The sequence below is a fragment of the Hippocampus guttulatus genome, chromosome 13 (genome assembly GCF_054856545.1).
Source record: "Hippocampus guttulatus isolate MCC_2025c chromosome 13, RoL_Hgut_1.0, whole genome shotgun sequence".
Classification (NCBI taxonomy): Eukaryota; Metazoa; Chordata; class Actinopteri; order Syngnathiformes; family Syngnathidae; genus Hippocampus; species Hippocampus guttulatus.
Window position 1 is genome coordinate 7,097,051 of NC_141273.1, and position 22,970 is coordinate 7,120,020.

At 42.3% G+C, this 22,970-nt stretch overlaps 1 protein-coding gene across 1 annotated transcript in view; it reads right to left on the minus strand.

Annotated features, from left to right (window-relative positions):
* LOC147196141 (latent-transforming growth factor beta-binding protein 2-like) overlaps nucleotides 1-22,970 on the minus strand; it is a 105,927-nt gene that overhangs the window by 36,892 nt on the left and 46,065 nt on the right. Inside the window, exons 6-12 of the mRNA XM_086126841.1 lie at nucleotides 20,729-20,929; nucleotides 19,550-19,827; nucleotides 17,964-18,066; nucleotides 7,151-7,225; nucleotides 4,395-4,517; nucleotides 3,347-3,511; nucleotides 458-754 (exon numbers count right to left, since the gene is read on the minus strand). Coding sequence (XP_085982967.1) covers nucleotides 458-754; nucleotides 3,347-3,511; nucleotides 4,395-4,517; nucleotides 7,151-7,225; nucleotides 17,964-18,066; nucleotides 19,550-19,827; nucleotides 20,729-20,929 — 1,242 coding nt within the window. The remainder of the gene's footprint in view (nucleotides 1-457; nucleotides 755-3,346; nucleotides 3,512-4,394; nucleotides 4,518-7,150; nucleotides 7,226-17,963; nucleotides 18,067-19,549; nucleotides 19,828-20,728; nucleotides 20,930-22,970) is intronic.

The following is a 22,970-nucleotide window of genomic DNA, read 5'->3' on the forward strand; positions in this document are numbered from 1 at the left end:
TAAAGTTCTGCTCTAAGCCGAAAAGACGAAGCCGTATTTGAAAAGAGGCCAAAAGAACATCCAGCGACACGGAAAATAAATGATATGACTGTCCATAAATATTTACAGATCAAATGTGTTAATCCCAATTTTGTACTTACACTAGCAAGTAATTCGTAAGTATTAAATCCGGATGAAGGCGAACATCAAACATCAATGAGAAAAGCTGAAAGCCACGGATTCAATTATGTTCCATGTTGCGTTTACTTGGTGGGATCAAAACGTCCTGTTGAGGTTTGGATTCTTGGAAACATAAGACTTTGATTGAATCATTCTGTTGCCTTGTCGTGTTGAGACTCTAAAGAGTTGTGGTCAAGTGGTTTTATAAAATAACTTGTACATAACTCTAAAGATCTCTGTGCATGCTTCGTAACTCTTTTTAACAAAACACACCGAACGATAGCAACCATGTTCTCACCTTCTGGCTGTGGAGGTGTTTCACTGTCTGGGATAAAGGGATGAGGGGGACTGACCGGGTGCCGGGGTGATTGTGGTGAGTCTGGGTACTCGGGCCACTGGGGTATTTGAGGAGTTTGTGGGTAGCTGGGATATTGAGGCTGGGAGGATGGCTGCTGAGGATATGTTGGGTTCTGCTCCTCCCAAGATAATCCGGTACTCTGAAGATCGTCCTCGCCTAGCTGCCGCAGGGAAATCTGCACATCAGAACGGGAGTAGGTGTATCCGTGACCAGCCGGGCAGATCTCCTTGAAATGATCTGGAAAAGCAAAAACCATCAAGACATTGTCAATTCTTATGTAAGACACTGAAACCAAACTGGGAGTGCTAACTCTTTGATGATTGCAATTGACAGAAATTGGCGCCTCAACTACAATGCATATGATTTGTTTGTCTCAACTCAACTCAGCTGTATTTATGGAGAACTTTAAAACAACCACCGCTGTGTATAAAGTGCTGTACATGGAGCAAATATCATATACAGTATATAACAATAAACAATAAAACAATAAATTAACAAAGACAGTAGAAAGCACAAAAAGAGTCAAACTAAGATCAAGCCTGAGTCATGCTGAGTCAAAATCCAAAGAATACAAATTAGTTTAGAGACGAGTTTTAAAGATGGGCAGTGAGGGGGCAGGCTTGCCCAACGTTCAGTGGAAGGTGATTCCAAAGAGAGGGACCATCAATGGAAAAGAATCGATCCCCTCTGAGCCTCTGCTTGGTTCTTGGTACCTCGAATAATGTCTGGTCCGCAGACCTGAGGCACCGGGCAGTTGCGTAGGGGTGGAGGAGCTCAGAGAGGTAAGGTGGAGCGAGGCCATTTAAAGATTTGAAAACAAATAATAGGACCTTAAAAAGAACTCTCGCCTGACTTGTGTGCGGGCGGTGTGGGTGTGAATGGTCGTTAGTTTCTATATGTGCCCTGCGACTGACTGGCGACCAGTTCAGGGTGTAGTTTGCCTTGCGCCCAAAGTCAGCTAGCATAGGCTCCAGTGACTCTCCGCGATCCTGTTCAGGATAAGGGGTGTTGAAAATGGATGGATGGATGGATGGACATTCAGGATCTGTCTGGATAAAACATGACAGATGCCAATATTGACGCATATTGCTAATGGCACGTTTACCAGCTGATAGTTTTGACAAAAATTCATATGATACAAGGAGACCCCTTCATGCGTTTTAAGGTCACGGAAATATCCTCTTTATACACGATTTTTCACTTACTGGAATGCAACCAAATACAAAATTAACATTTCCCATTGTGGTCTTGAGACAGATTTTTTTTTGTTGTTGTTCTTGGAGAATTGCACATTTATATTTATCCAGATATAATAATGCTTGTTCTTGGCTCCATCTCTCATTGCCTCACTTTTTGGTACCGACTTGGACTGAACTCTTCAAAATCATGTGTGACGTCTTGACAGTCCCTGATTTTGACTCAGTGCCACCTTGCCCAATTATTATTCTCCAATTCCTTAAGGCTTAGTCTCTCCTTGGTCACAACTTCTCAAAGTACAATATTTATTTTTGCCCTGCCTTGGTCTTTTCTTTAACCCTTCCATGCACCCTGTAACCTGATAACATGATAAGCTGTCCACTGTAGTAACCGCTGTACCTGAAAGGGTTAATTCAGTTTCACAAAACATGCTTCTTGACTTTGTCTGAACTGCTCTAGTAGGCTTCTTCTCAGGCTCCAAACACTACCACAATAGACATTCAGGATACAACTGTGACTCATATTTCATCCTCAAATGCCATTTGTGTAATTGTGTTCATATGAGCTTTTCCATGGGCTGTGTTACAGTATAATGGTAGACGCAGGAGTCATTGACCAACAAAGGGTTTTGGAAAGAAATTTGCATATTTGCATAGCCAAATAGCCTAGATAATCATGTACGAGCCGAACAAACCTCAGAGATGGGGAATCCATTACAAGCGAAAAGTACAGTGTCCCCTATTTGACCTAAGAAAAGCAACCTCATGCCAAAAGAATCTGGAAAAACAATGTACGTAATGACAGCTAAATATGGTGGAGGTAAAATCGGGAAACATGGATGTTAGAGGCAATCGACTGATGGAGGTGTGGATGAAAATTGGGCTTGATATGATCCGCAGCACATCGCAGGAGCTCAGTTTCAAAGTTGGAATTAAAGTCGGCAGGATACTGTTACCTGTTCACAAGGAATCGGACTGAGTGCTTTGCTGCGAACATGATTCAAACATGGTTTGACAAAGACCATACAAAAGCCAGGATCTGAGGGATCAGAGGCTATGGATCAGTCCTGGTCAAAGCAGCACCATGGAAGTTGACGATATTTGATCTATGACGATCCTTATTAATCACTGGCAAGTCCATAAACTCATCCCATTCTCCCCCCTGTGGAACTTTAAATATCGGATTTGTATGAAAAAATGTTGACAGTTTCCCATGTTTCTTTTGGCCAAGCTATTCATTTCTGTTCCTGAGTTTTGCCTGTCTGCTAGTGGGATTTCTCTCAGTGGACACGAGCGATAACCCAAAAACTGACTCCCACTCTTGTGCAGCCTCCAAAATATGACAACTGTTATGCTTTTGCTCTTTTTCCACTTCAAACAAATTTTGGGTATTGCGAACTCAATCGCAAAGCTGGCAGACAGGAGGGTTCTGACGGACTGACTGAGTCTTTGAGACGTCTTTCAAAAACACGGACAAACTTGACATGCGTTTACATGTAGCATTTTCCACCAACAAACAACAGCAACTGAACAAATATGTGTTCTGCAAGTCAAACTCAAGATGGAATGATGTGCTTGCAGATTGAGGACATGACCTTGTACGATATTTGAGTATTTGTATTGACACACATACCAGATCCGGGCAAAGGGCAGCGATCACACCCATCTCCCCAGGCTTTGCCCACGCGGCTGCAGCAGCAGATCTGCTTGGTGATGTGTTGAGAAAGTGGCAGCGAGCATGTGCCTGCTGATACTGATCTGTAGCAAAAGGCCTTCTGGTCTGAAACTGCCTTGTCAGCTGGGGAGATCACATAAACCGGTGTCAGAATACACCATTAGAATGCAAGTCACTCAAAAAAAGCATGTGGAGATATCCTGTCATTGAAAAAAAAGAAAGGTTGAAGAAACAACCTTAGGACTATAACCTTTATTAATAGATATTTTCCAAGGAGGTCCACATCTATGCATTTCTGTGACTCTTCCAGTCTCTGTATATCTCTTCAGAAATCTGCTGATGACACTGCCTTTTGCCCTCCCTTGGTCTTTTCTTTAACCCTTCCGTGTACCCTGAAACCTGATAACATGGTAAGCTGTCCACTGTAGTAACCGCTGTCCCTGAAAGGCTTCAGCTCAGTGGGTGCTTCCCTCCGAGAACATCTTTCTTTGAAGACTCAAATGTGGGCGAGGTACTCCTTTATCAATTGTTAGGTGTTATCTTGGTCCCATGATGTCAAAATATGAACAGCATGATGAAGAGGAATACTGTTAAAAAACACTTCTATTTGACTATGTAGAGGTTGATCTGTGGATCAACACCCGTAAAATGTGATCAGGCGCACTTGAACGTTTTGTAGTGATCCTGAAATTTCACCCCAAAGCTAAATATGCCTTATCTTTTGCAAGTTATGTACTTGACTCGCCTCAAACTGCAAAAACAAAATGTGTTTTTTTCTCTCTTAGCACATAGTAACGCTTGCTAAGTACATAGATTCTGGATGTTTTTCTTTTTTTGTCCAGGTCCTACTGACATTCTCACACATACAAGTCTCTCTCCAACAAGCAGTCCAAAGTTTCAGATTTTCTGGGCTTTGAACTTGCTGTCGATCAATCCCCATGTGTACAAGCCTGACAGGCTGAGCTACTGCCGCCACCAATTTTAAAGAGCACAAGTGAATACTTACAGACGCAGTGGCTTCTGGCAGGGTCCAACATGAAACCAGGTTTACATGTGCACCTGTAGCTTCCTTTGGTGTTGAGACACTCCGCATTCTTGCAGATTCCTGGCAGCAGACACTCATTGATGTCTGTGAAATATGCAACGTGTCAGCCTCGAAGCATTGTTTTCCCCTGACAGGGAGTGTTTGAACTGCAAATGATCTCCTCGAAAAGAAATATCAACATCGCATTTCTTTTACATTGAGTATGCAAAGCTGTCATGCTGTAAGACCAACAATGATCTAAGTTTTGGGAATCGTTTACACATTGAAAGGTGACAAAATATTGCCAGCCGCTTGGAGGTGATGATGAATGAATGCTTTTAGTTACCCAACGGTATGAAATACAGGAGGAGCGATGACATGAAGAAAGCACATGCGGAGGAATTGACCATGATATGACTGCAGCAGTCATTCATTTTGAAATCAGGCAGAATTGGATTAATTAATTTACATCATCACCTTCTATCCTTGACACATCCCAGCATCTTCAGCTGGTTCAGGGAGGGCAGGGAGGCTTTTTTTTTTTTTCAGGAATGGGGGAACTCAGCAAGCAGTGGAGTTCCAGTGCAGCTCCAGAGGCAATAAAACAAGCTGGCCAGTTAAAGTGCCAGCCAGGAGCCAGGAGTCAGACACTTAAATTATTTTTTTTCCGTCTCAGCCATCGCAGTCCCACCGGACTGGGCAAGTTTAAAATAATGAGAACATTATTAGGTCTTTTCTCAACTCCACCTCACATTTTCTAAATTCCAAATGAACTGCTCTTGTTTTGTTGTTTGTGTGCTGCTTGGAAAAAGTGAGGTGGGAATGAATGCCTCTGTGTGAAATGAGCATCAGAGTGATATGCCTCGCTCAATCCTTTCATACCTGTAATGATATTATTGGGATATGCAATGTTAGCGTTTTGAATCTATTTTATCAAATATTCTTTCCACAAGGGACATCTGTGGATTTAGTTTAAGCAGCAGGTTTTCTGGTCAGAGTTCAGGTCAGCATTGGGCTCAGCTTTCGTCACATGGGGTCTCTAATCCATGGTTTGGTTGAGTCCAAGATTAGCGCTATTGTTACAGTCTGCTGCTGGGTTGACTGGGATTGACGCTGACTTTCAATGACATGCTGCCATGATTTGCACTAATCTCAACATCATTTTTGATTTACAATGCGTGGTTGATCACCCCAACATTTCACAGTAAGAAGACAGATGTAACACCTATGTGATGGGGTCTTCCGACCTTACTGGTGTACTCCTAACTATTGTTAAAAACAATAGGCACCTGCAGTATTACATAGCACCTCTGTAAAGGAAATTGGCAATCAACTGTTTTAGCCACAGGCGGGATTATAAAATTACTTAGGTGGTCTAAAACTAGGCATACGCCATACACAGAGCAAAAAGGGAAAGTGCATTTTGACAACACCTTTAACGCAGTCTTTGATGTTAAAAATAAATAATACAATAAATGCGATTGTATTGTTTGATGTTTGAATTACAAAAATGTACAAATACGGTACTAGTACTTGTCAGATTACCAATTATTAAGACTCAATTATTAAAAAAACAACAACAACAATTAAAGTGTCAAATGTTTAGCGAAGCACATAGCTACATCATGTGTTATATGATACACTATGTATGAACCCAAGAAAGTGCAACAGTAGTGGAGCTTTAAGGTCTAGGTTGGCAGGCTCGCCACCATTGAAAAAGCAAAGACAAAATTTGGTGAAAATCTGTGTTTTTCCTCTTTGGCATTTGCAGCAAAGCCTCTGGGAATGAAGCACCAGCTGAAAGGGACATCAGATTTTCCATAAAATACAATTGGGGGACTAGCAGCTTGGCTGTTTTTGTAATGAAAGAAATACGCAGCTGCAACGGAGGAACATCTTGAAACAATGGCAAAAGAAAAACATGAAAGTATTAAAGATACATTATTTTAGCTGGGTGACATTCTACTGAAAGACAAGGGTGCCTTGTCTACCCCAGCCCAAAAAGTTTTATTTCATTCTATTTTTTTAAATGCCCCTCAATGAAACCCTGAGAGTCTTGGCCAATTAAGCAGGTCAGTAATTCAACTGGACAACTTGCACCTGCTTGAAGAGAAGCCAACAACTCTTTTTCTTCCAAATAGCTCCGATCAATTTAGAACAACTTGCTTCTTCTGTTTTAATTGCCAACTCAAATGTCTCCAACAGTTCAATATTTTGAAACATGTTTCCTGCATCATTCTGGTTTGCTGTCGTGCCCAACCTCAGATTTTACAGCATGTCATGTCAACGGTCAGAATGCTGTGATGTCCACACATTCGACACTGTGTGTGGCTCTTTCGACATGACCTGCCAGACAGTTGGTACCCAGCCCCCTCTGGGATGTTGTGATGAAGCGAAATACGCTGTTTTCTTTTCCAGGAGTGACTTGATGTTTATTGTTTTTTTTTTTTTTTAAACAGATGGATGGACAAGCTAGCAAGTCTCATCGCATCTCCTCTACCACCGGTGTGGGCCACACCAGCACACAATTCTACATACTTAAAGATACCCATTGAACCCAATCAAAGCCTGCTGGAGAAAGGCTAATTGTGGTCTTGACCTGTACGCCACAGGGAGCGTACACACAGCAAGAAAAACTTGAGTGAAGTCCTCAGGGGTCCGCGTATGTAGAAAACATATGGACTTTTATCCCACACAGAACACACTGTAGCACTTCTCCATAAAAACTTGATTCTTACCTTGGCAGTGAGTCATATTCATTCTTTTATATCCAGCAGGACATTCCACTTGTCCATTTGCAATCACTGCATAAGCTGCGGAGAGAATAGAGACGACAATGTTTGAGGGATACGAAAACACTCTGCAACACAAAGCGTTGCATTCATCACAGTGCTAGACAGGGAGCTCGTGGTAGGAGAGGAACATATAACTTACAGATGTGAGCAGCTTGGCAACAGAAAAATGAGGGGACCTACAGCTGGGCCGCATGGAACCTCAAGAGTGAAGGGATGGTAATGGATCCCCATTAAACTTTTTCGAAATTATAAGACAGCACTGCCATCCACCAGCGTGTTGGAATAACACTCGACGTCATCTATAATCATATTACCTATAATTCTCGGCATTGGTGTGGGATATGAGGAGAACATGCTCATTTATAAACGGATTGAACCTGTGACAACAATCACCTTGAACACGAACCACGATGCAAATGCCGTTCAAAGAAAGACACACCAACAATGGAGACAAATGAATGGCAAGCAGTATGGTGATTTGGATTGTGTTGCGAAAATATTCAATATGTTGTTTGTTTGTTTTTTGATCTTGTGTGTGTATTTGAAAGTCAAGAGAGCCCTGCAGTAAATAAATCAGCGCCACGCTTCATGCCCCAGTGCGGCCATATTGTCGGTGACAGACGCCTGAAAACCCCCAGGTCATTAGTCACTCTGCACCAGGTTAAGCCTCAGGATGCACCATTAAATGTACAGGTCAATGTGGTCATTCATGTGGCAAAAGCAAAAAGTCACACCGTGCGTGTGTGTGTCTGTGTATGTGCGCTAGATCGCCAACACATTAAAGCAATTACGGAAGAACGTCTTTTATCTTGCTTTTGAGTCATGCAACATGAGTCACGATGCTGCATGCTTCTTCCACAGTAACCATTATGTAATTCTGTCCTTCTTGTCATCGGTGTCGGATCCAAGCTCTGGTAGTCATATTCGTGAATCCAAAAAATGGAGTAGGCACATCAATTTTGAAAACAAAAGAAGCTATTTTACTTGAATAATTGAATAAATACATCTGAGAGATCATATATATTATATTTTGAAGGAGTAATTATGGCGGATGGTTGTTCGTCTATGCGTGCCCTGCGATTGGCTGGCAAACAGTTCAGGGTTTCCTCAGCTTACTGCCCGAAGACAGCTGGGTTAGGCTCCAGAAAGCCCCACGACCCTTGTGAGGATAAGCAGATCGGAAAATGGATGGATGGATGGATATACAGAGAGAGAGAGAGAGAGAGAGAGAGAGAGGGTGACCCAACTTCTCGCCCAAAAGACAGCTGGGATATGACTCCAGCACATCTGTGTTCAAAGCCCAATTCAAAGAATGTAAGAATGTCCATGTAATCACGCAGTAGTATATAGCTCTGACCTGAGCTCTCTGCAGCCATGAACCTTTTCCACGTGAGCTTAAGTATTCAAATACAAGCAAAGGGCAGAGTGAGCGATGATGAAAGCAAGAAGGCCAGACTTGTCAGGGTGACTCAAAACCAGTGACAAATGACGGATCTCCGAGCGCAAATCAAACGCCAGAGCATTCATTTGAGTCCAACGTTGTCAAGATTGAACAAAGCAAGACCGTCAAAGTCCCGAGTCCAAGACATTTTGATGGTATTTTTCAATGTGAGGGCACTCAGCCACTGCAAGTTCTTGCATCAGGGCCAGAAGATTAATCAGCACATCGACAAAGACATCCTGCAGCGTTTGCTTCGTTCAGTGCGCGGGAAGGGGTTAGAGGTGTGGTGGGACAACTTGTGGCTGCTTGACCGTGACAACGTGGCTGCTCACAGAGTGTCCAACAGTCAAGACAAAACTACAATGTTTTGGCCATCGGCTCCAACTTGTAATTGGCGAGTAAATAATAAAATAGTCATCTTTTATTTTTATTCAACAATGGTATTTATATCTAATACCGCATCTCATGATTTTCCTCATGCATGTAAAAAAAATGTGAGCGTTTTGTGATTTTTTTTATGCAAATCAACCCGATGAATATTTCATGATTTTATTTATGCAGAAAATGTTGGATCTGCGTGAAACATAAGAAAAGAAAACCTTTATTAGTCTCGCAATGGAGAAATTCCCGATTCACAGCAGCAAAGTTATGAAAGGAAGAAGTAGAACAACAAAATATAGGAGCTGTTGGAAAGGCAGCCACTCACGCGGCGCCATTTTGAAGTCAAAATAACAAAAATAACACAACACAACACATAGGACACAGACAGTCGTGCAATCTTCACCACTTTTCTGCATATACTTTGTTCTCTGAAGCAGTTATAGATGAAAGAGGAGAGGATCAAAGTGTCCTTTCACCAGTGGATCAGAGACGTCATGCTGAAAATGTGCACACGTCTGCTACAAGCTAAGTTTTGAAAGCAAACACGAAGCTGTAGCGTCCATTGACGAAAAAGAGATTGGCTCACAAACATTACAGCATTGTCATTTTATGCACCAGAGCTGAAATTAACATTTATGTAGTGAATAATCGGAGGAATCAGAATATCAAGACGTATATTGTGCATTGCAAAATATGGCCTAAGAATATTGAGATATTGGTTTTAGGCCATATTATACACCCCTAAGTTTGTAGTTCGTGTATAAAATATATAATTTGTGGCACCGGTCCTTTTTCTGACATATTGCATGCAGGAAGAGGTGATCACAATTTTTTTTTCATATTCGGTGTTTATTCATTTATACCATTTATACAGTTCCCCGTTTCATATAATGACATTATTTTTCTACATCATTCAAGCGTAGGTATACATTAGGTCGCATTTGAAAGGGTTTTTGGTTTTCCGAGTTGAGAATGGCATTTGTTTTCATTAAAACCATATTTTATATCAAGTGTCAATAGCTTAATCAGATATACATATGTTCAGCACACAATGAATGCCCTCTCCCATCAAATTTGCCTCAATGTTAAGAATGCGGGCGCAAGCATCCGCAAACCAGATGTTTGATGTTCGCCGTGCTCAGCAGCTCTGGGCATGATGTGACTTCTATCGGGATTGTGACTGTCGACTAACAAGGCCAGACGCGATCCTCTGATCTTGCACGGTGCAGGCTCAGGCAACTACGATCAGCCTCCTTCTGCCATCACAGATTAGAAGACACAGCCTGCACGCCATTGGGATGTGTTTGTTAATTTGCTTCAACGGGTGACAAATTAGTTGCTGTTAACAATCAGACCCTGAGGAATCAATGTTCCACACTTTGCAACAGAACACACCAATGCCATTCAGACTAAATCCACAATGACTCAATCATGGATTGGCCATGAATTCTATGTTCTCTTTAATCAGATTCTTGGATTTTACAAAGATATTTTGGTGCGTCCGCTTTTGAGGAAACTGTTTGAGGAAGCTTCTTCTCTGAATCACCCAAAACCCTAACGAGCATAAACCCCATTAACAACCTTTTAAACGATCTATGAAAAGAGATTGTAAAACACACTTTCTCATAGGTGACCTCAGAAATCCAGATTAAATTGGACAGTATACAACACCTCTTCGTTGTTTGGTTTAATTCATTGATGGTGTTATTTCCATCTGCGTTTATTCTGTAAAAACAATTTTGTGTGCAGAAATGTCTTTCCCGTTGTGCCAAGTAATCAAAACCGGTCATGTATAATTAACAGTAACTTTTTGTTCTTACTTTTGCAATGAAGTTAAAGAGTTCAATCAGTATTCACTATTCCTGTTTACACAGACGCCACACCGAAATTACACCTCTGATACTATTTAGGGAACCAGGGAATTAGTTAGTGGAGTTCAAGCCGACATGTGTCAGTATCTTTCACACTAAACAGTGACAGGAAAAAGTCGGTTTTGGCAGACGTTGTGAAAGAACTTGCAGCAAGTCTTTCCAGAAGAGTGAAAGTTGTTGAGGAGGGAGCGGCCATTTTTTTTAGTTCCCCAGTGATTTATTCCATGTAGTCCAATCAGGACAACACCCAAATCAGTCATGAATCTGTGCCACTTTCCCAGGAGTGTCTGGAATGTGCCACATGGAAGCTTTCAGGGAATGAGAAATGTTTTGATCCTGCTGTGACCCAGTGGACCAAGCAGGTTCAGCGTACCTGAAGGTTCGATAGAGCAGAAGTGGGTCAGTACGAAAGGGGGCATGTAAAAAAGTGGGGGACTGTGTGAGAGTGACGCCCGTACTCCTGTCTGCCCACCTCATCATGTTCCTCCACACCAGCCTAATCCGCCTGCAAAATTTCTGCGTAATGAGCTGTTGTGGCAGGGTGCTGGGCATGCCCTCCTGCAGAGACAGGATCAGGGAAAGTCTGGCTTGAGTGACAGCAGGGCGCACATGCCAAGGGAAACCCAGTGGGAGAGGTCTGTCTCAATAAAGCTTATTAACACAAAGGAGAATATCTCATCCAGGAACAACTTTGACACGTATCTGAAATGGTCATGAACATGAACCTGTGGGCGTTGCATCAAGAAGCGTTTGGCTCAGTTCAGTGGGTTCATTTCGACATTATGATTGCTTCAAAGGTGCAAGTGCTCTCGAAAGCCCCGAAAATCCAGCTTGTGAACATCTGCATGCAGTACCTAACAAAGCTTCCCGTAATGCGTTGGACATATTGGAGTGTAGTAGCTCATTGTTTAGAGTTGTGTAAAGTTGCGTCTAATGCTGCAAAAATAAGGCCAAGTTGTTTCTGGTGCCGTACACAAATCTAAGGGCTACCTTGTTTTCGGATCATTTAATGATGCGTGCTGTCTCATGCTGGCTCCTACGATCATTTGAGTAGAAAATGTCTGTGTAGAGTTTCACAGGCAGCGACTTGCAAGAGTGAGCTCAAGCTGTGCATCATTAGTGTCGCCCTTGGTTACAATGAGTTTTGGCGCAGACTGGTCTGTATCCACTGAACGTACAGAGAAACACGTCCAATTGTTGTCCATCCATTTAGCCCTGATTAACAAAAGACTTTGTCACCCCTCACTAATTTTGTCTGTCTCCATTCAATTGTGTTGTGAATACCACTGGCAACTGTTGAATAATATTTGGTTGAATTCCCTGACTTGTGTGGTGTAATTCAAATCCCTTGGGGGTTCCTGATTGGTGGTTCGGTCCTAAATCTGTTCAAAGTCTGCTGTTCGGATCAAGGAAGACCCTACTGAGGGTATGCAAAAGAAAAGACGGCTTATGTAAAATACAAGTAAACACTGAAGGCAAAGGGGGTGAAAAAGGAGATTGATTTTATGCTCAGAGGGGTACTTTCGCTGTCCCCAAATCGTCCTTTAATTCAGTCTTTTTGCAGGACCACCCTGCCTAGAATGTGTTCTTGTGGGTCAATGATTGTCTCTGGGTACGTCTCTGAGTATCTGTCTGGAGAGCATACTTATCCTCTAGTTACAAATACCTGTGACCATATTGGACGGAGGAAGAAAAAAGTAAAGGAAGGTCAAATGGAGGAAGTCTACCCATCTATTCCACCGAAGGCCACTTTATAGGAAAACAACCAACATCTCGGCCAAGACCTCCCCAGGACTCTTTTCCAGTAATTTGCTTTCTGATATGCTGCCATGGAACAAACCGATGGTACACAAAGAAAACTAGGGGCCCACACCAAACTAATCCATGAATGGATTAAATCTTTTTACTCTGAGAGATGCCAAAGCCATCTCCGCCTGACCTTGGAGTCAACATTTGATTGGAGGGAACAGCTCGAAGGGAAGCTGTTTGCTTTTAAAGGCAAATGTCTCCTTGGCACGCGTCAAGTTTGCCATTCAATTCTGCATAACAGAGCTCTTGAATATAATAGGTCCCTGCTTCCCTTGCAGGCTAATCTTAAAACTACAATACTGATCAGTTTGGAATTTTATGACATTTAATACCAAAATTCTCCAGTTGATACAGGCATAACCGGGACGTGATGCCACGTGCAATGATTATTTGCTTTGCTGGTTTCCATCATGTTTCCTTACATACAGTATGTGCCATATTTTACCATCAGAAATAACCCATGAGATATATTTCCCCAAAATAACAACTGCCATAGGGGTTTTCATACATCTTAAGTAAAAAGCAGGTTCCAAGCATTTAGTGTGACAATTTAGCTCAGAGGCCTAATTTTGATGGGTGTGCAGTCCGCATCAAACACACATTCAAAACAGACCTACATTCTTCCCTAATCTCCTATTCACTGTGGCGCATTAACCACCTGGGATGGCTCCAAAGGAAGACATGCCAGGGAAAATTCCTAATAAAAATCTGCTCAACATCGCATGTATCCAATTACGAAATGCAACACCAGTTTGAAAATGTATCAACGTCTAACTAAGGCTTTATTTCTCGTTGTGGTAAGACTCACAGAGCTCACAGAGCTCTAAAATAACCACATTGCTCCATACAGCTGATAGATTCCATCGGTATTAGCATGATACATTAACAAGTCAATGATAACGAATCAAACACTGTAAGCGTGATTTGAGGTATCATTAAATCTTAATTGGAAGCTTCTGTGGAGGAGCTCTGGGGCATCTGTTTCCTTATTGTCATCTTCCCAGACAAAGATGTAGCACCTCTGGTTCTCGTTGGCCATTTACAAGTGTTCGTGTTTGATCAAAGCAAATAAAAAGCAGTCCCATGCACAAACTTTGGCCCTTTCCATGGATGTGAGAAAACGTGTCTGAGGATCTAATGGGAGAAGAGGGTGGTCAAAGCAAATGAAAAGCAGTTCCAAACACAAACTTTGGCCCCTTCTATGAATGTTATAACACATGTCTGCGGAGCTGATGGGAGAAGAGGGTGGGATGAATTCACATAGAAGGATGTAGATCTTGGCTCCCTCCGTCCTCAAATTCATACTCAATCTTACGTCATGTGAGTGGTACATCAGTGGGCACTTTCTATCATTGTGTGAGGCTGAGCGAGGAGGAAGTTGAAGCAGCCAGGCAACTCCCAAGGCTGGACAGTGGGGAGTTTAACGGAAGGGCAGGGCAAAGTCAGGCGATGACACTGCAAAGACCTGGTTGGCCAAGGGGGGTACAGCGAACCAGGGCTCATGTGGGCGTGGTTCCATGGGACTTAACATCATCTCATACATGGGAGAGTCTCAAACAGGGAAGCTGCCCAGCATTGACAGATGAAGAGAAAAATGGATTGTGGAATTCCAATAGCTGTTGAATACAGAATGAAAGGCGAGCCTGCCAAGAGTCATGCTCACGCTCGACACACAAAGGCAGAGCAAAAGTTTGCTCTGGGAACCTGATACAAATTTATTTTTTTCAAAAAACAAAAAAACAAAAAGGACATTCCTATATAACCCTTAGCATTGCAACACAATCCTGTCCCTGAGCTTTAAAAGGTTTCAATTGCTCTTATGGGTTTAGGCAACCTATGCACTCAAATATCATTGCTTCATATTCACCCTTTGCTTGACCATTCTCATGTTAACTTTTTATGTCTCCTGACATCAAAATTGATGAGTAACAATTTTGTCGGCCCAGGGAAAGCTTTTCTCCAATCCACCTCCACAACCAGTCCAGGGGGAAGGTCCTGATTGTCTGGTTGATATGGATGTTATCATAAGCCTGCAATCCTTAATGTGAATTTATTAAAAGCTCCTGCAGTGCATTGGTATCCACGCACACTACCATTCAGCCCGTGCAGTATTGGAAGTAACGCCTTACAAATGTGAGGTAAAGCATATTAAAGATTTATTATTATTATTATTATTATTATATGTTTTACTCATTACGACCTAAAAAGCAATGCAATTGAAGCATGGAGCGACAGGATGTCTTTTCTCCAGGCATGTCCACTTTTTGGACACATTTGATGTGCTGCTTACAGAATTCCATTAACCCAGTACTTAGGTATTGTCGTCGCACTTCACTATGGTTTCTCTCAGTCCCGTCTATCATACTGTAACTGAACTGTCATTGGGAGGCTCTTTCACCTTGCACAATCATTGGGGCCATCCACGTGTCCGTCATTATAGCAGGACCACTGATTGGTCGTGATGTCACTCATCCTTAACTACTAACAGGCACTAGTTAGTAAGGTCGGTCATAGGTGCAAAAATATATTCATTGTCTGTTGTTTTGACATTGTTGTTTTGTTGAAGTCTACCCATCCATCCATAGTCTTCCACATATTTAGGAGGGGGCTGTAACTTTAGCGCTCCAGCTTCCCTTTCCCCAGCCATATTGTCCAGCTCTTCCGCAGAAATCCTGAGATGTCCCCAGGCCAGCCGGGAGACAGTGACTCCAGTCTGCATCAGTTACAGACACCGAGAGAAAGAGATCACCTTCTTAGTTCTTCCATCACTCGTGAACAAGACGCCAAGATACTTCAACTTCTCCACTCCCATCCCTGACCTATCCCTCACTCTCCCCTTTTCTGACTGAGGACCAAGTGCTCAGACATGGAAATGCTAATTCTCATCTCAACCACTTCACACTTGGCTATGGACTGCTCCAGAGTTGAAGATCATGGCTTGATGGAGCGATCAGAACCACATTATCTGCAAAAGGCTGAGACGCACCTAACAGGATCCCTCCAACATCTCAGCTCTGCCAACAAATTCTGTCCATAAAGGTTATGAGCAAAATTAGTGACAAAGCGTAGACTTGGAGGATTCAAATCCTGCAAACAAATCTTTACTGCTGACCAAACTCTGACACCAGTCACACAGGGACCGATCTGGTGGTGGTTCTGGTTCCCCTACTCCCGAGGCACCCTCCACAGAACTCCCAGATTAGACTATGTCAGATTTTCAAATGGAAACTGTGCATTAGCACATAGTAAACAGGGCACACAGGAGACTCCTAAAATGCAAGAGGACTCTTTCCAAATCGCAAACTGACAACTGACCCTCTCATAGTGAAACAGAACAAAAGAGCAACAACATTTTTCAGGGGCCATTTTCCCCTGGTTCCATATCACTCCTGTCAAACACAGGCCATGGTGGGAGGAACGCAGTTTAAAGATCTAGCCAAGTGTCAAAAGTGAGCACAATAACAGTCTGGAATTCAAAGCACTTCTCTTATTAAAGCTCCCTCCATGACTGGAGGGACAGCGAATATGACTTCATCTCCTCCCCTTTCTTTTTTCCTTCCACTTTCTTCACAGCACGCGTGTGACCTGCGTCCCAGGCTTACAGTATACCACAAACGTGACGAAGAGGAGCATGCGTTTGTGCTTCTTGTCGGAACTTCAAAGGACCAGAGGAGAACATCTGGGAGCTCAGGGAAGAGTGTTGCCCCGAGAGGAGCAGGATACGAGTAAAGAATAGATCTATGATGGATGGAGGGGATGCAGAGGGATGATGTCTGCTTCTGATTAAGGCCTGGTTATATATTAAACACAGCTTGAGGACTTTGACAGCCAACTGACATTTGTGGCTTTGGCTGCAATACAATTGAGAAGAAAGACAAGAACATACATAAAACAAACGTGCCACTATTGCTGCTTTCCACCAAGCTTCGCTTGCTTAGGTCCCCCTGGGCCAATGCGGGTACACAATCAAGCCCCCCCCCTGCCCAAATAACACACAGGACTGTCAGGTCGAGTAAGAGTCTCAGTGTACAGTGAGAGGTGTCACCACCCACCCAGCTTGTCAGCATGCAACCAGCTTGCTGCTTTTTCTCAAACCTACCGCAGCTTGGGTTGGAAAGTAGCTAAATTACGCCTGTTCATTTCTTCAACGACTGCTTCCTTATGCCCCCTGGGTGGGTGGTGCTTGCTCCAGACTCTCATCTTCATGCTTTCATATGGTTCCCAAGTTTCGGTTTTTATGGAAGCAAAAATAAAACACTTAATTTTGTACTCCTCTGGGGATAGTTACGTTATGCGGTCATTTCGTACAGCTAATGACGACTGACTGCGGTACTTATCCTCCCTCCCCAGTCCACAGTGGTGTTTAGGTCGGTGATAAATGCTCTAAATATCCACCAGTTAGAAACAACTGCAGTTGAAAATTAGAACGGTTGCCACTGACCAAAAAGGCAACACGAAACAAAAAACCCGGATGTGAAGCTCCACTTGAAGAAGAAGGGCCTAAATGTGGTTCGTGGTTTTGGGTGATTGATTGTGCAAGACAAAATCTGAACATGACGAACTTAATAAAGCTCCAAACAAATGCAAATGCACGGTCGGAAATGTTCCACCCGGCATCAATCCAACTGTTTATCATTCATAGAGTATACGTCAACAGATGTTTATCAGTTTCCGTTTAATGTCTGCAACAGTTTTCAATGATCTGATTGGATGGATCGGAATCCAACGAAATACTGGTTATGGGTTATGTATCCATCCATTTTTGTTTGTCCCCATAAGGGTCATGACTGAGATGAGGGCTACTGCAAGCTGACTATGGGTGAAAAATGGGACACACCCTGGACTGGTCACCAGTCAATTACAGTGGTTGTGGTTTAGTCAAAGGAAGATATGCAATGGAAACATGTGAAATGAACACTACATGGAACACCCTTCCATCTGTGTGGTCTTGTTTTCTTTGAGACATTACAGCTGGTAAAAATAGCTCCATATAAACACAAATGTCGCGAATGCGTGTAAGCCAGCAGATGAAAGTTAAGTGAGCATCACAGCGATGGCATTCATCTGTTTGTGTAATGTGACCGTTCAATCCAGTTGCTGACATCTCACTGAAAAGACAACTATCCACGTGGTGTATTTACTGGTTATCAGTCATGCAGACGATTCTGAAGTCAGCAAAGGACGGAGTAAATGTTCAAAATTAGAAAATTGATCAATGGTAAAGCTCAATTACTGCTGGTCAGTGGTGGCTCACCTGGTTTGGTTGGACACTTATGGCACTTGTCGAGACCCCAGGAGGCTCCCACGCTTCCACAGCAATCATCCTGTTTGGTTAGGCCTGGCAGAGGCTTACCACACTGCAAAAACACACATCTGTGATAAATAAGTGTCCCTGCAAAATTGTAGGTGCTTGTCCATGAATCTGCAGAGGCAGAGAAAATTAGAAGACATTAGCTTTTTGGAGGACTGGTTTCAGTAACTATCAACTATCAACCTCCTGGCATTTGGATCATGGACATTTGGCTAATAAGGAGAAATTCCTTGCAGAACCGAGTGGATTGTGGCCAGTAGAGATTTATAAAACTCAAGTGAAAACACAGAAAACATTGTTTTGCAGAACACCAAATGGCTAAACTGGGAAGAGAAGTGAAGACAACCGTGCAAAATGGGGAGCTGTAATCTAATACACACAAACATTCGTGTAAGGCTGGAGCCGCACCTCCAATGTGACTAACTATGGACTAAAGTATTACTATACTATGACTATTGAGTAGGAAATCATCCCATCATCATTAAAGTTAAACACAGTTCATAGCGTAACGATGGTTTACTTCGAAATCTTTTTTTTTTCATTCATTCTAATTGAAATAGAATTTTTGGCCGTCATATCTTAGAGATATGAATACACTTTGAAGTCACAATTGGCTCAGTCAATGCAGTGAACATGTTAAAAAGTGAACTAATCAAAGTTGCATTTAACATACAAGTTGCTTCTCAGTTTTTTTTTATTTTTTTTTTATTAATCATCCCACGAGTAGACAAATAAAAGCTTAACCTTAAAGTTTAACCACTGTTCATTGTAGCTAGCTAGCATGGCACCAATTTACTCTCAATCTAACCCAGCCTCTCTATGTGATGCTGGTTTGGTCAGCAACAAAGTTCAAATGGACTCAGCAGGGAACTACTGTATTTAATGTATGTGTACTGAAATAGTGTATTCTGCATATGATTGATTTTTTAAGGGAGAGCTGGGGGGGTTTCTTACAGGTGTGTGAGGTAATTTAGATATGCCATTGACTACTCAACTCAACTGTATTTATAGAGCACTTTCAAAAGACTACTGTAGGAACCTCTATTTGAAGAAATTTGGTCGTCGGCTTTCTCCTCAATAAAGTGTATTCCCTTTTGTATGAAATCCAAATAAGCTGCACTGTTTTGCTCCACCTGTAATCTTAAACACTAACAGCTAAAAGTACCGCACTGCTTCAATTATGGTGCATTGAGAGGCTTATCCATGGCTTCCTGCAATTGCCACAAAAGACATTATTGTATTCTATTGCTTGCGACTCATACCATCTGAGCCTCGCTTGGAAAGAGAGCATTCTAAGCCAAGAGTTTGTCCTCCAAATGCATCCTAAGTGAAAACATGTCCAGAGCGAAGAAGTGACGCAACACTACATTGACCATTGTGGTCAGGCTTTATCAGTCCTGAAGATGACATGTAGCATAAACACAGGGCAACATTGACAGAGAAAGCAATGGGAAGATAATGTGGCACAACACAATTATGGTTCTAAGACCAACAAGAGACCACAGTACACCAGATGGTGTTAATAATACCTGTCCATCAACTGTATCCTGGAAGCATCTTCCCACATGTCCGTTCTGACGGTGGTGTGTTCTGGCGTGGCCGTCCATCCTGGTGTATACGTGTCTGCCGTCGTGCTCGACAGCGGGCTCGTGGCCGTTGCCAGGCTGAGAGCGCTGCTGGACAGAGTGAGCCCCTTCAGTGGTGGGCAATCTCTGACCGGGTTGGACCCGAGCCACTTGGTGGATCCGGACCTCGGCCTCCGGTGGGTGCTGGATGTGGACCTTGACCAAGGATGGGTGAAGTGAGACTGGAAGAGAAAGATGCTAACTTATATGCTACTCACAAAAAGCTAGGGCTATTCGTTTTTTGGGTGATATTTTAGGATGACGCTAAAATGCATTGGTTCCTCTATAGGTTAACATAATTTGACCTTCTAAACCCCGATGAACCCGATACCCTAAAAAGATAGGCAATGCTGATTTTTTTTTCTATTTCCAATGTTTGATGATCAACTCAAGGATTCACCATGAAAATGGAGTGCGAGAGCCCCTTGATTTAGCGCTCGCAGCTTTATCATTTAATTCTCATGCAAGTATCACCAAAAGCCAAATGATGTAACTTACAGTATATATAAATACTCTTAATTAAAGAATATAATCAATTGACATAACCTTACAAATCTTTTTTTCAGTTCTGTTCTGTTGCAATGTGGAGAAAGAGTGATTTTTATCCTTTGAACTTGAGGGCAACGATCTTTGGGGAGTTCCAGGGCATTTTCCCAGAATCCATGATTAGGAATCAAAGTGTGACATTAGAAGTAGACCTTACTAAGAGCACTTGAACAACAAACTTGCCTCTGTATATTTCTCACAAGAATGATCTATTTGAGCGCGTTTTCACACAATTTCATAGCCACTGGAATCATACATTTCAATTCTTTATTGACATTCCCTGAAATTCAAAACGGATGCCGGCACAGCTGATGAGCTTTGACATTCCCTGATTCGGATCTTCTGCTTCGAAGAAATAAAACAGCAAAACCAAGACAATTGGAAATGTTTTGCCCTGTGATGGGAAACAATGGCTTCAAAGCCAAATATTTCCGTAAGATTTCAAGTGGGGAATTCAAGGACATCAGATGCGCAGATCCATGTGGCTGCAATGCAGAAGCTGCCCTTCCCTCGGCTCCAGAAGTGTGGTGCAGTTACCTTGCTGATTGGACAACGGTAGAGTGTACGTGGAATGGGAAGGAGATTTGTGTCCAGAGTTTCTGGAGTCCTTGTGAGTGCTGGGCTTCGCGTGAGGCTGAGCTGGCAAGTGGCAAAACTTCCCAGTTGAGTTGGTTGGACACCAACACTGGTCCCTGCCAATGCAACGGCCTCCATTGAGACAGGGGATCTGACAAAAGACTGCAGGGAAGAAAACGAGGGGGGAAGGTAGAGGTCGGGTTTCAATTATACGCATAGTTTCTACAAGGTACAATACAAGAAGAAACTGTTTCTCAAAAAAAAAAAAAAAGAAAGCGGTCATAAATTTCATCTGTCATCCTTTGTGGCAGTTTCCATCTTCAAAAAGCAGTAGGAGGAAGTACAAAACTTAACTTGTCTTCCATTCCAACATTGCAATGAATTGTTTCAGTGATATTATTTCTAAACGTAGTTCACATTTGAATTCATCGATGGGAAATGCAATACATATTAGTTCGCATTTGAATGAATTCACATTTTATTACACTTATTTAATATTAGCGTGACAATGACTAAATAAACAGGCCCAATGCAATCATTTCTGTTGATGTTTCACATTTCACTAATTTGATGGAACATGCGCTAAATGAAATTACTCTTGATTTGCTTATTTTAAGACTGTGTATTTAATTTGGCAGGCAAATAAAACCTCCATTCACTGAACGGACGCTTTGTAACCCTGTAGTGAACAAAGGGAAAAGAATGAATGGAGGGTTGGAGGGATGAAAGACTAAAGGAAAAAGCAGCTTTGGCTGGATGATGTTTGATTGCATTGCTTCAAGCACCGTATTTTCCGCACTATAAGGCGCACCTTCAATGAATGGCCTATTTTAAAACTGTTTTCATAGGTAGGGCGCACCGCATTATAAGGCGAATAGAAAGCAGCTACAATAGTGGCTGGGGGTTGCGTTATACATCCACTTGATGGAACTACGCTAAAAGAAATACAATACAATCCATCTTTATTTAGATAGCGCTTTCACAACCGCTGCAGCTGTAACAAAGCACTTTACAGAGCATTTAAAAGACTGCGTCAAAGAAATCTAAATATTGATCCATGTATAAGGCGCATCGGACTTTAAGGCACACTGTTGGCTTTTGAGGAAATGGAATGCTTTTAGGCGCGCCTTATAGTGCAGAAAATACGGTACTTATCTATTTGTATGAAGGATGCATGCCAGCACAACTCTTAACATAACTCAGCCCACTCTCATCTGCAAATGTGAATATTATGAACTGACTTCACCCACTTTCAAATATCCAAGAAGGAAACAAAAATCTATCCATATACTGCAGGTATACGTATTCACTGCATACCATATACCTGCTTCAAAACACAGTTTAAGTAGGATTAGTTATGAGAGGAAATGATGAAGGGTGTGCAGTGTCTTCATGGAGGGCATTGGAGGCACTAACACTCACGGACGCGCAGAGAGATTCTGCTTGCTGGGTCTGACTGGCATGATGAGAATGAGCTCCTGTGTCACAAGGCATTCATTAACAAAGCCAGCCAGGAGGGATGGAATATGCGCAGAAGACAAAACAAAGTAAAGGGAATTGAAAAGATAGGACAATTGTGTGTCCTGCAGATTTTTGCCCAGTGCCATTTACTTCATCTCTGAAAAGGCCAACGACACTAAACTACACTGTATGTGCACATTCCAGGATAAGAACGCATCTCTCCACACCAACGACATTTTAAAGGCATCCTCAGACTGTTATATACATACTAAAGCAACTAGTGGTAGTAAATCCTTTGAACCACCAATCAGGAACTTGAAAAAAGTCATTTCCGGAAAAGCATCCAAAACAGACCAAAAAAAAAAGCTACCGGTACATGAGGAGTAGGATAATCTGGATTTATAACAATTTTTTGGTTTTTTCCCCCCCCCCGAAACCATGATAAATCCATTTGGATAAAAATGACATTTATCTCGCCGTCATTAAAAAATACACCAAATGTATTTCACCTGTTAAAATTTTTTATGGCTCAGTCTGATCGTGCTGAATAAAAGCTCAAGAGAGTCCATACACAACAAATGGCATGGCAAGATTACCGGTAATCGTTTTACAGATTTTAAATTTGGGGCGGAAAAACCTGTTCAAAAGCTTAACAATAGCCGGTTTTGAACATATGTGTCAAAATTTCCTACCAATGTTATTGTTCAGGAGTAGGGAAAGGCCTCCTCTGATTAGACATGCT